Raw genomic sequence first — 12,584 nt, forward strand, 5'->3', positions numbered from 1 at the left:
GGGAGACACAAATGGGAGCAGATTGGCAGACCTGGCATAAAGCCAGTGCCTCCAGGCCCCTGTCCCGAGTGTGCTCCATTCAGCCACTCATTATTTTACCTGCATGGTGCCCACCGTCTGCCAGGAGCTTATGGGCTCTGGGGGCTGGCAGCTAAGAAGTATCGGCCTTTCTCCATGGACTGGGAGGACGAAGGGAAAAGCCAGCTTGGAAGCGGGATGCACAGTGGTGGATAAGCTAGCAGGGATGGCTTGGCTTACCCCCACCCCAGCCTCCTCTGACCCAGACAAGCTGCTGTGACGAGATGCCCTTGCTGCGGGATTGGGAGCCTGCTCCCAAGCCCGGGTGAAACCTGCACAGCGAGCCGCCTGGCAGTGCCATCTGTGTCCCTCACTGCCCAGCCTGGCTCACTGGCAGCTCAGCCACTCCTCCGCAGGGAGGCAGATTCCCAGCTTACAGAGACAGGGCCATCTCCAGCAGGATGGGCTGAGGCGACAGCTGTGCCCTCGATGGATTTCCCTCCCAGCCCCAGCCCAACGCTGCGGGGGCTTGGCCAGGCCCCAGCTGAACTTGTAGCCTGACTGTATCTTCAGAAGCTGGGAGGGGGCAGCGGGATCGTCCAGAACTTTAAGGTTCTTGCAAGAAATATTGGGACAAAGCGTCTTGGCTGTGTCTTTCTCTCTCTCTTTTTTTTTTTTAGCTCAGGCCCTGTTTATCTTTGCCGAATTAAATCCTTGATTAACCCTTATCTCTCCATTTCAGCGGCTATCTCTCCTTTGGCGCCGTATGTCCAGACACCCGGTACAGGATGATTGATTCCTTAAAGATACGCGCGGCTTTTCGGATACTTCATTTATTGTCTAAATATTTTTGCTCCCATTTCAGCAGCTCCCTTATCGAGCCGTGTTGATGATTTCCAGCCCTGCTTTTCTCTGCCGCTCGCCTCCCTTCCTATCTCTGCCCAGAGAACTGAGGAAGGAATCGCAGCTCCATCCCTGATAGCAACTATCGCCCTTCAGTCAATTTTCCTTTGTTGTTTTTGAGGAGGGGGGAGGAAGAACAAGGCATGGCCTCCCCGGAGCGTCTGGTTACAGGCTGCCATCCTGCCCGGGGACAAGCCGCGGTGCCTGGCTTGTCTGTCTCGCTCTGATTGTTGTGCCCGACCTGCAGGGAGGCTGCTGGGATGACATCACCAAGGGGTGCCTATGCTGGAGTGCACTTCCACAGGTTTCTTTGTCCGATCTGCCTTGGGAACTCCAGGCCAGCCATGTTTCTGGGGCAGCCTGCACTGGTGCTTGAAGTGACATCCAAACAGCAAGCGCTCTTCAGAGGGACTCCCTGCTCCCCTCACCTTGCTGTTGTAGGTGCACTACAAGCCGTCTCCACCGTCACCATCGCTGGCCAGGGCTGTCCGCTCAAGCCGTGCAAAGTGCAGCCTGGGCCAGCCCAACTTTCCACCTAATAATACGAACACTGAACTGTGCTACGGACGCGGGGCTTTTGGTCTGTCGATCTCCAGCTGCCGTACAAAGGAGGTCAGCGTCAGCTGTAAAATGGGGAAACTGAGGCACAGAATAGGGCAGTGACTTCTCCAGAATCGGCCGGTGGCAGTGCTGGGACTAGAACCCAGTTCTCCGGAGTCCCAGGCCAGTGCTCGATCCACTAGACGACACTGCCTCCCCTCTGGAGCTAATGGGGCAGGGCTCTCTCTTAGCAGGGCAAAGTGAACTCCTATGCCTTGTCATTGCCAGATAACCAGCCTGGCCCACAGCCCCCCGGAGAGGAACCCAGCTAGGGAGGGGTGGCCCGCTACCCCCATAGATAAAAGCCCTTGCATGTCTCCACCGCTGGAGTTATTCCTCTGCCTGGAGACACAAGGAATCCAGGTGTCCCACTCTGCTTATGACCCCTGTGCAGCAGCCCTGCAGGGCCGGCCCTCATGGGCCACCTCCATTCAGGCAAGAGGTCTGCATCACGGTGCCATCCAGCCATCTGAGTCTGGCAGGGGGTTGGAGCTAAGCCTGGGCTCTGCTCCCCCACCAGGCAATGGAGGCATGGGCTCCCAGGGACCCCCGAGAATGTTGCTGGCCCTATTGGGCACAGGGGTGTCGTGACTATTGCCTGGACCAGTGCCCGTGAACCACAGAGCTGCCCAGCCCAGCTCTGGGGGCTCACCGGGCTGCTTGCTGTAACAGGGCCTGGTCCGGCCTCGCCTGCATCGTTATTCTCCTCTTCCTCCCCCACCCAGCTGCCTCCGTGCCCCAAAGCCCTGGGCAGCCTCTGCCCAAAGTTAATGGCTAACTGGCGGGGCCGGTCCCTGCCCCCGGCGTACCTGCTGGTGTCTGAGTGGTGGAGCAAGGGGTCGGTGCTGCCCCAGATAAAGCTCTGCGAGCGGATGCAGCGCAGATAGGGTTTCTGATGGTTATCGGGGCCGGTTCAGAATCTAGACACTGACCTCATTGTTAAGAGAAAAACAAGGAGGGTTGTGAGAGCCACCGGGCAGCTGGGGGGCGGGGGGGACCGAGACACAGCATGGCACTGTGATGGGGGTAGGGTGACCAGATGTCCCGATTTTATAGGGACAGTCCTGATATTTGGGGCTTTTTCTTATTTAGGTGCCTATTACCCCCACTCCCGTCCTGATTATTCACCCTTGCTATCAGGTCACCCTAGACGGGGGCATGTGAAGGGGGAGCCATGCCAGGTGGCCATGGCTCATCAGTCAGGGGGACTTGGGGCCTCGCTCCTCCCCGATCCCTCCCCAGCATTGTGCCAGGACATAAAGGGAGACTGGACCCAGGCTGAGCCCTGCTGAATTTGGGGGGATGGGGGTGCAGGAAGGAGACGAGCCACTGAATTTGGCTGCAGTTCGACAAAACCAGTGTAAATGTGGGGGCGGAGGGGATTTCTCACAGGCAGGGGATGTTCCTTGAACTAGTCCGTTCCCCTCGGTTCTGTATGTGCATGGCTGGTGCTTGGTCCCTCGGCAGCGGGGGTCACTTTGTGTGGGACCATGGGGAGTAGTTCGTTATTGTAGGGTTACTTGGGAGCCGGGGTCGGAGGGTTACTGGGCTGGGCCACAGGGGTTGGTTTGGGGTCGCTGGGCTGGGCTGTGGGGGATGGTTTGGGGTCAGAGGGTCACGGAGCCAGTTTGGGGAGGAGGGTTGCTCAGGCCACGGGGGCCGGTTTGGGGCCGGAGGGGGGCTGGGCTGGGTCCTGGGGGCCAGTTTCGGGTTGCTGGGCTGGGCTTCAGGGGTCAGTTTGCGGTTGAAGGGTTACTGGTTTGGGGTCGCTGGGCTGGGCCACAGGGGCTGGTTTGGGGTTGGATGGTCGCTGTGCCAGGCCGAGGGTTCCTGGGCTGGGCCGTGGGGGCCGGTTTGGGATCGGAGGGTCGCTGAGCCAGGCTGTGGGGGCCCGACTGGGGTCAGAGGGATAGCTCAGTGGTTTGCGCATTGGCCTGCTAAACCCAGGGTTGTGAGTTCAATCCTTGAGGGGGCCGTTTAGGGATCTGGGGCAAAAATTGGGGATTGGTCCTGCTTTGAGCAGGGGGTTGGACTAGTGACCTCCTGAGGCCCCTTCCAACCCTGAGATTCTATGAGTCCATTGCCCAATACCGGGGGTGAACCGCCCTCATTTCCATACTCCGACCCGCCTCTCTGACCTTGGATTGCTCCAGGCATTACTTTTTTTGGGGGGGGAAAAATATATACAAAAAATTAGGATCCTTTCTGCACCATCAGCAAAAACCGTGTGTGCATGTCTGTGTGTGTGTGTTTTTTTTTCACGGTAGGAGCACTCTGCTCCTTGCGGTGATAAGGCCTAAACCGACCAAGCCTGTCAGTCGGAGTGTGAGGGTTTAGAAATATTGGGACGAATAATTAGATTTCATATCGTTACCGCAGCAGCCATCGAAGGATCAGGCAGATTTATTTTTTCCCCCTCCTCTGCTCATTAATATTCATTAGAGACGCATGAAGGCAGAGCTGGTCTGAGGCCAGACCCGAGCGGGGAGTGGGAGGCAGATACTGCTGTAGCCCTGACACTTCTCCAGAGGGGGTGCACCCCAGGTGCTGGGGCCTCTTTCTTTCCCCTTCCAGAGGAGCTCCCCTTCTCTTTGTAAGCCCCCCGCCCTTCCCCAAGGGACACGACTCTTGTGGTGTGTGTTCATGCTCTTCCCCTCCCGCATTGTCCTGGTGCTCACGCCGCCGGTGGCCCAGTGTGGGAGCCAGCCAACCGGGTCCGGGACCATGCCACGAACCGGTCACCTGGGAGAAGCTGGTGTGTAACTGGTGGGGTGAATAAAGCTGGACTGAAAACTTGTGGGTCACTGGAGATGGGGCATCCCTGTGTCCCTCTGTCCATGCCTGACCCTGCTTTAACCCCACTGTCATGGGTGCTAGGGTGCTCCTTGGATCACTGCCAGGATAGTTGTTGGGTTTTGTATTATTGTAACAGCTGGGACCAGACCCCCAGTGTGCTGGGTGCTGTACAAACACAGCCCCTGCCCCGAAAGCATCACCTATAGCAGCGCAACATTGTGGGCCAGAGCCTGCTGTCTTCAGTTAGTCCATAAATCCTAGATGCCAAGGCCAGAAGGGACCATTGTGATCAACTCTGACCTCCTGTATAGCCCAGGCCAGAGAACAGCCCCCAAATAATTCCCAGAGCAGAGCTTTTAGGGAAACATCCCCTCTTAATTTAAAAACTGCCAGTGATGGAAAATCCACCGCGACCTTTGGTAAATTGTTCCAGTGGTTAATTACTCTCACTACTAAAAACATACACCACCTTTCCAGGCTGAATTTGTCTGCCTTCACCTCCCAACCACTGGATCGCGTTAGCCCTTTCTCGGCTAGGTTAAATATTTGTTCCCTGTGTAGGTACCATGATCAAGTCACCCTTTAACCGTCTCTTTGTTACGCTACACAGATGAAGGCATGTGTTCTCATCCGCAGCACCCGGCGCCCTGTGAAGTGCTGGCCTGTCTCTGCTGCTTCCTCAAGGGCACGTGGCCCTGTCCCCAGTAAGAGCAGCTCATGGGGCTGTGAGGAAGGGTCTCCTAGAAGCAGGGGCGCATGAGGATGGTGCTCAGTGGGGCTCCCAGCTTGGCCAATGCCGCAAGTGCTAGAGTCTTAGCTGAGCTGTGTTGTGGGGTAGGCTTTGAGGCCAGCCTCCCTCTCCACTTTTCAGATTATCTGGCGGGGCCCGCTAGGGCAGCCGGAAAACGCAGGCTCCCCTTGTGCAAACCCTCTGCGGCGTGAGCTCCAGCCCTTGGAGAGGCACCGTCCCTCCTCGCAGTCTGGCCAGGGCAGATGCGCTCAGCCAGGCCTCTGGGTGCCAGCGTTCTTTGTGATCAGCCAGCCCCCCACTCCCCCACTTGGGTCTCCTCTCCCCCACCCGCCTGCAGAGCCATTGGCTATCGGCCAGCAGGGCCCAGTGGCGGTGAGGCCCGTCTTGCTGCCTTTCAGAAGGGCATGGTGGGGCCGGGGTGTAACTAGCTCTGCAGGTAGGGGTCCCACCTTGGGCCTTGTTTCTGTGCACAGAGGTGGTGTCTTGGGCATGTTTAATCAGCGAGGGGTCAGCGTGACCCAACCACGTCTCCCCCATGCCCGTGACGGCAGGGGGCAGGTTCTACAAGGCAGACGGCTGCCCCCTGTCACGGCAGAGGGGTGGCATCGGGCCCTGGTGTTTCATGGTCTGCTATTGCCACCAGGTGGTCTGTGCAAACGTTCTCTCTCCCCCATCAGATTTACGAGGCTGCAGCACTGCATGGCATGTGAACCCGGTGCCCATCGCTGTCTCCGCAGGGATGCGGCGTTCTCTGTGCTGCCTGCCCCTGCTAGCATCCTGCTAACACCAGGACAAGCTAAGACAATCCCTCCCTTCTCCATCCCCCTGCCCCCTTCCTCCCTGCCCCCGTCACTGGTGCTCCGCCGAGGCCAGGGGTGATGCGAGTGTTTCCTGCGCAGGGGGCATGCGGGATTGTTAGACCCCGAGTTAAGCAGGAGAGGAAATAACATGCTTGTCAGCGCGAGTGCAGAGCACGCCAGCAGCGCGTGGGGCCCAAGGGGCAGCTGGCCAGCGGCCTGGCCGGCACACCGCAGTATTGCTGATGCCGTAATGGCAATGAGCCAGGGGGAGGGGCTGACGTGTATCCATGTGCAGCACAGCTGGGTCATGCACGGACATACGTGAAGCACTTTGAGGCCCCGGGCTCACCTCGTGGGACAATCAGCAGGGCTGGCTCTGGGGAACGGAGCTGAGGTCGATCAAAGGGGAGGGGTTCCCCAGCCGTTCTGCGGGGAGCTGATCCAGGAGAGCGGGCCGAGAGGAATCTGCTGACCGAGTGGAACGAGGGTGCAGGTGGGGGACTCGGGGGGGGGCTCCACCCTTCAGTGCTGGGGCTGTCCTGCTCCAATGCTCTGAGGCTCGTGCGACATGAGAGGATCCCAAGGGCTCTCAGGCCCCGCACATCTGTCTCTGGGTGATGCTGCAGCAGCGACTGGCCGACGCAAATGCTGCACCGTTGCTGAGTGGTGACCTGGGCCAGTGCCTGGCTGCATCTTCCATACCCAGAATGGCTTCAGACCCAGCTACTTGGGGCAGGGCGGGGTGGGGATCCCAAAGATCTGGGGAATGGAGGGGCCTGGGTCAGGAGTGACTCTCAGGGATCAGTGCCATTCGGCCACCAGACGAGATGAGGTCATTGGGGGCAGGGTGCATGCGACACTCATCCTAGGGCTGAGTTCTGCAGCAAGTGGCACGTAGATGGGGCACGCGGGAGTGTCTTGCATGTACATGTGTGTATGTGTCCAAGCGGGCCCATACCCTACCGTAAATACTCTCATAGACGCTGAAATGTTTGATGCAAACAAGTCCAATTTTGAGTGGGTCAACTGGGCAAGTCAGTGCCCCCTCCTGACAGTCTCCTCCCCCAGCCTGTCTCCTCTTCACCCACCCCCAAAGCGTGGTCTTGTCTTGTTGCTCCACACCCCCAGCTGCCTGTGGCTGAGCTTCCCTGGGGGTGTAACCATGATGCTGGCAGCTCTCTGCATGCAGAGCTCTCCAGCTCCCTATGCTGGCCTGGCCAGCAGCTCTTTCTCCCCCACATCCATCTCCACAGAGCCCCTGAGTGCCCCTTCCCACACCTAGGCCCCCTGGAGGACTTGTGACAGCAGCTCCCACATACAGCCCTGCAGTGCCCAGACCCTGCCAATCTCAACATGAGACCTGTGCTCCGCTCCTGGGGCCCTTCCCTCCTTCCATGTGTTCCCCTACCCCCAGGACCCCCGTGGCTGGGCTCTTACCATTGGGGCACAGGTGAGTGGGTACCCCACAGAGGTAGCTGGGTCAGGGCTTGTTTTGCTCCATGCTGGGACGGATCAGCGACAGCCCTACATTCATTCGTGTCTTCTCTCTTGTGTTTCTGCTGTTGACAGAGTCCACTTGTGACACTGATGCTGGAAGATGAGCGCTGCTGGCTGTCCAGGCTGTCCCTGGTGTCCGGAGAAGCCGACGCCAACTTGGTGATCTACAGGAAGGGTTGGTATTCTACTCGCTGGGTAGCAAGCCACCTGGCCTCTTCTCGCACCTACCACATCCTGTCCACTGCGGACCTTTTGCGTTTAAAGGGCCAGCATCACCCTGAAAATCAGATTTATTCCCCCCACAAACACAGTCCTTCAGGCCAGGCTGCAGAATGTAATTGCGGCTACTGCTAATCACGTCCTGCCCATCGCTTGGCTCAGGCAGGCAAATGAGCCCCCGTCAGTTTCATGTTCTGGTTCTGGTCAGTTTCACTGGCTGGTTCCCTGCTCCAGTCCACTCTCTGTGTGCGCAGGTTCCGGCTCGTGCAGGAGGGCGTCAGCTGCAGAAAGCTGGCTGAGAGTGGAACTATTGATCCGTGTTATCGCAGCCCTGCTCACTAGGCTGTGTCACCAATAGCCCAGCCCAGGCTCTGAGCGGCCCCAATGCAGCATCCAGCGTGGGCAAAGAGCATGGCTCAGCTGTGCCCAGGACGGCTGTGTGTGGTGCCAGCCACATGGCCACCGTCCTCTTTTATAGAGCCAAGGAGCTCGCTGACACGCGGGCTGAGCGCGGCTGGGAGGGAAGGCTCCTGGGATGAGAGGCGGCTCGTCTGTACAAGTTAGGGGGGGGGGACAGAGCTATTAGCTCCCATCTAGTCACCATCCCATCTCTCCCCCAGGCCCTACATCAGTCTCCCCCATCGTCTGTATTCTCCACTCCACGGCTAGAAGTCCTGGGGCAACTGTTCCCCAGCCTCCTGGCATCCGGGCAACTGTTCCCCTGGAGAGAGCCCTTCCTGATGGCTCCCTTGCATTAATGCCACCCCGTGGTTTGCAGGCTGTGGCCCGGGCCATCAGGCCATTAGAGGCTGGGCAGGGAGAAGTTCTGCCTAAAGTGTGAATAGGCCACTAAAATCAGCTCAGCCTCAGCACGTGCTGACACTGCCACCTCCAGGCAATTGTGGGTATTACGAACTACTGTACAAAGGCAGCCGAAACCCTTGGCGTGGGTGAATTCACCTCTCAGCGCTCGGCAATTTGTCTTGTGCTAACAGGATCAGAGGGTAGAACTTGTTTTCCAGAGTCCATGCTATATGCTGGAGAGGCAGCTGTTTTGCACCTTTAAAACAATCTGGCGTTCCTCATTTGCATGTCGTTATCCAGAAGGCTTTGCAGTCCCCGGCTCCTGCTTCATGGGCTCGCTGGCACTGGAGCCAGAGCAACTTTGGGGGTGCCCACTCTGTCAGGCTCAGGCAGCCCCTGCAGTCACACTTGCTAAAAGAAGCTTGTTGGGGGCATCCATCCTCGTGCTTCAGGGCATAAGTAGATCATCAGGTGGAGTCAGGAAGAAGTGTCCTCCCCTTGCATAGTGCTACACAGTGAGGTGCTATATGTGCTGGATTTACCCTTTCCTCTGGGGCATCCCTTGTATGCTACATTGGCTAGGCTCTCACAGTCATTGCACCACTGATCTGTCCCTAGGTGGAGAGGTTTTCTCTGTGCCCTGAGGCAGAAGGCACTGTGGCGGGGCGATGATGCTCAGTGCTCCTGTAACCAAAGCTTTGCCTTCTAGGTGAATTGATTTGGTGCAAAACCACCCAGGCCATTGAGGAGAAGGAGCTGCTGAGCACCTTCGTTATGGCCGAGCCGCAGGGCCTCCCGAACCACACAGTGAAATCGGAGCCCGGGGACTCCACCTACCCAGCCACGCTGCATTCGGACATACAGCTTCTGCCCCAGCAGGCGGGCATGGCAGCCATCCTGGCCACAGCTGTCATTAACAGTAAGTCAGAGCTGCCAGCGGGCAACCCTGCGGGAAACGATCCGTCCTCAGCCTGGCTCCCGGCAGACGCCCGTCTGCATCACAGAATTCACCACCCCTGGAAAGGGGCTGTGGAGGGAGAAGGTCAGCAATCTGGGGAAACAGATCATCCCCCAGCTTTATGCCATGAGCAGGGTCTGCTCTGGGTGCTGTTCCTAGCTCTGCCCTGGGCGATGGTTCCCCTAACACATGCTCAGGGTTTAGCTGATTGCCATATTTGGGGATGGGAAGGAATTTTTCTCCAGGGCAGATTGGCAGAGGCCCTGGGGGTTTTCGCCTTGCTCTGCAGCATGGGGCACAGGTCACTTGCTGGAGGATTCTCTGCACCTTGAAGTTTTTAAACCACGATTTGAGGACTTCAATAGCTCAGACCTAGGTCAGGGGTTTGTTACAGGAGTCGGTGGGTGAGATTCTGTGACCTGCATTGTGCAGGAGGTCAGACTGGAAGATCATAATGGTCCCTTCTGACCTTAAAGTCTATGACTCTAACTGGGCCTCAGTTTCCCTATCTCTAAAACTGGGTGGCACCTACCTCCCAGGGTCGGGGGTTGAATCGGGTCCGGGCAGGGCTCTGAGGCTGGGGGAGGCTCAAGAAGTGCCTGCTCGTTGAAGTAGCATTTATTTACCCCTTTCCACTAACTCCCATCGGAAGGAGTGTGTCCCAGGGAGACGCACAGCCAGCCCTGACGCTGGGCTGTTCCCTAGGCAGGCTGCGCCATGACCCTGCTGGGCCCACCATGGCTAGGATCTGCCCTGGGCTCGGGGGAGGGGACCAGTGATCACCCCTGCCCTGCTCCCCTGGTTTGTGTAACGCGGTTTCTCCTGGCAGAGGACGTCTTCCCCTGCAAGGACTGCGGCATCTGGTACCGGAGCGAGCGGAACCTGCAGGCCCACCTCATGTATTACTGCGCCAGCCGCCAGAACTCCAGCTCGCCCTCGGTGGACGAGAAGCCCAAGGAGACGTACCCCAACGAGCGCGTCTGCCCCTTCCCGCAGTGCAAGAAGAGCTGCCCCAGCGCCAGCTCCCTGGAGATCCACATGCGCAGTCACAGCGGTAAGGGCACCCCCTGGCAAGTGAGATGGGGCTTCAATCCGGGCTGGGGGGGCCGGCTGGCTCGGGGGGCTGTGAGGCTATGGAAAGCCTGTAGCCTCCGGATCGTTGTGGGCAGGATCAAAGCGCGGGTCTGCGGGCCGTGAATTCTCTGTGCCGTCTCCTGCTTTGTTCCCTAGCAGGGAGAGAGAGACGCATGTCAGCCCACCACAGCCTGTGCTGTCACTCATCCTCCCAGCCGTCGGCTGGCGGTGGCTCTAGCCGTTCCCAGCCCTGGCTGGGCGTGAGGGGTGGGCAGAGCCCTCCTTCTCGGGGGGAAGAGGTGCCGTGCTAGCGTCGCATGCCAAGCATCCCGGAGCCCCGTGGAGCTGGGTGGAGACCAGTCATCCCCGTTCGCAGAGGATTATGCTGAGATTTGGAAATTCTCTGCAAGCCAGAATTGTCCTTTCCCGCCCCCCGGCTGTGTGAGAGCAGCCTCTGGCCAGGGGTGAGGCCAGCCAGCCCGTGACCCCTCTGCGCCTCCAGTGCCAGCTTCCAGGCTTGGCTCCCACATGGAGCCAAATGAGCAGTGAGCCCATCGCATCCTCCAGGGGCAGGGTGGGGCTGCCCCACTGGGGAGCTGTCAATCATCTCTCTGGAGATGCCCCACCACTGCGCTGCTGTGTGTCCATCTTTAAGACTGGGACCTCCCAGTTGTCCCCTTCAAAGCCCTGAGACCCGCATGCCCGCAATCCCCCCGCTTCCATTATCTCTCTGGCCGAGGAGGCTGCACTGCATTGCAGCTCCCCACTGGGCTGGGTTCTCGCAGCCGGGGGCCTTGGCGCTCAGGCTGTGATGGGGACCAGGGGTGGCACCTGTTCTCACATCCGTCCCTCTGCCTTTCAGGGGAGAGGCCGTTCGTGTGTCTGATCTGCCTCTCCGCCTTCACCACCAAAGCCAACTGTGAGCGTCACCTGAAGGTGCACACGGACACCCTGAATGGTGGGTCCCTCGGCCGGGCTCTGGGTCACGGTGTCCCCTGTGGCTGGCTCGCCGCGGCTCCATCACCATGCAGCAGGGAGCGGGACACTGAGGCTCTGCTTAACGATGGGCTGGGGAGGGAGCCCAGCTTGGTGGGATCAGGGTGTCTCCCATTCAGACCGGGACTCTCCCCAGCTGGAAAGACGAACGGTGCAATTCCCCTGCCCCGGAGCTGTAGCAATGCTGAGTGCCAGTGGGAATGTCTACACTGCAGACAGACCCCGGCTAGCAGGGAGCCCGGGTACGTGCTCGGGCGGCTCGCTTAGGCTGAAGTGCAGGCGGCTGTGCCTTCGCTGCTATTGGGACCTGAGCTAGCTCGCTCCAAGCTAGCAAGCGCGCTGCCATCACGCCCCCTAGCTGCAGCACGGCCAGACCCCCTGGCACGCTTGCGGCTGCTGTGAAGCTCGCTGGCAGCGATCGCCTTCACAGCTCTTCCTCTCGCTGTCGTTCCTGTAACTGCAGGAGTCTGCCACAGCTGCGGCTTTATCTCCACCACCCGGGACATCCTGTACAGCCACTTGGTAACCAACCACATGATCTGCCAGCCAGGCTCCAAGGGCGAGGTGTACTCCCCTGGGACCGGGCTCCCAGCTGCCAAGCCACTGACCCCAGGTGAGTCCCCTCCAGCTGTGTCACCCCTCTTGTGCCGGGCGCCTGGCATGCCCACGGGTGGCAGAGCTGGCCTTAGTCTGCCAGGGATGGGGAGCCCAGAGGCATTGATGGGTATCATTGCCAATGTTAAACTGCCTGGCCCCTAGCCAGCCTCTTCTCCAGCTCTGCCCCAACTCTCTGGGAGGAAGGCTGCTGTCTGGTTGTGTCAATTGTACCCAGGGCCGCTGGAGCTTCTGGCTTGGGCTGGGGTTCCCAGGCTAGAATTGCCTCGTTTCCCCCATGCCAGTGGGGACAAAGGGCTGGCCCCAAACTGGATCGAAAGTGCATCTGTGATGACCCCAGATGGCGGGGGTTGTTTGTGCAGAACCCCTCTGAAATTGAAACTGACTAGCGAAGCAAACAATCCACACAGGTGGCCCTGGGAAATGGCCCCTGCCCTGCCCTTGTGATTCCCTACAGAGGCTTCCAGGGGACAGGAGATCTGGGACTGGTGTCTCAGCTGTCAGGCGCATTTAACCGCAGGACTGACACAGACTCATAGGGCTCGAGTCACCT

At 59.1% G+C, this 12,584-nt stretch overlaps 1 protein-coding gene across 7 annotated transcripts in view; it reads left to right on the forward strand.

Annotated features, from left to right (window-relative positions):
* Nucleotides 1-12,584, forward strand: part of ZFPM1 (zinc finger protein, FOG family member 1) — a 118,227-nt gene that overhangs the window by 101,185 nt on the left and 4,458 nt on the right. For all 7 annotated transcript variants that reach the window (XM_043494821.1, XM_043494822.1, XM_038368812.2 and 4 more), the window contains 5 exons: nucleotides 7,438-7,540; nucleotides 9,098-9,307; nucleotides 10,176-10,400; nucleotides 11,283-11,378; nucleotides 11,880-12,029. In XM_043494821.1, the coding sequence (XP_043350756.1) occupies nucleotides 7,438-7,540; nucleotides 9,098-9,307; nucleotides 10,176-10,400; nucleotides 11,283-11,378; nucleotides 11,880-12,029 (784 nt within the window). The remainder of the gene's footprint in view (nucleotides 1-7,437; nucleotides 7,541-9,097; nucleotides 9,308-10,175; nucleotides 10,401-11,282; nucleotides 11,379-11,879; nucleotides 12,030-12,584) is intronic.

The sequence above is a fragment of the Dermochelys coriacea genome, chromosome 12 (genome assembly GCF_009764565.3).
Source record: "Dermochelys coriacea isolate rDerCor1 chromosome 12, rDerCor1.pri.v4, whole genome shotgun sequence".
NCBI classification, from domain to species: Eukaryota; Metazoa; Chordata; order Testudines; family Dermochelyidae; genus Dermochelys; species Dermochelys coriacea.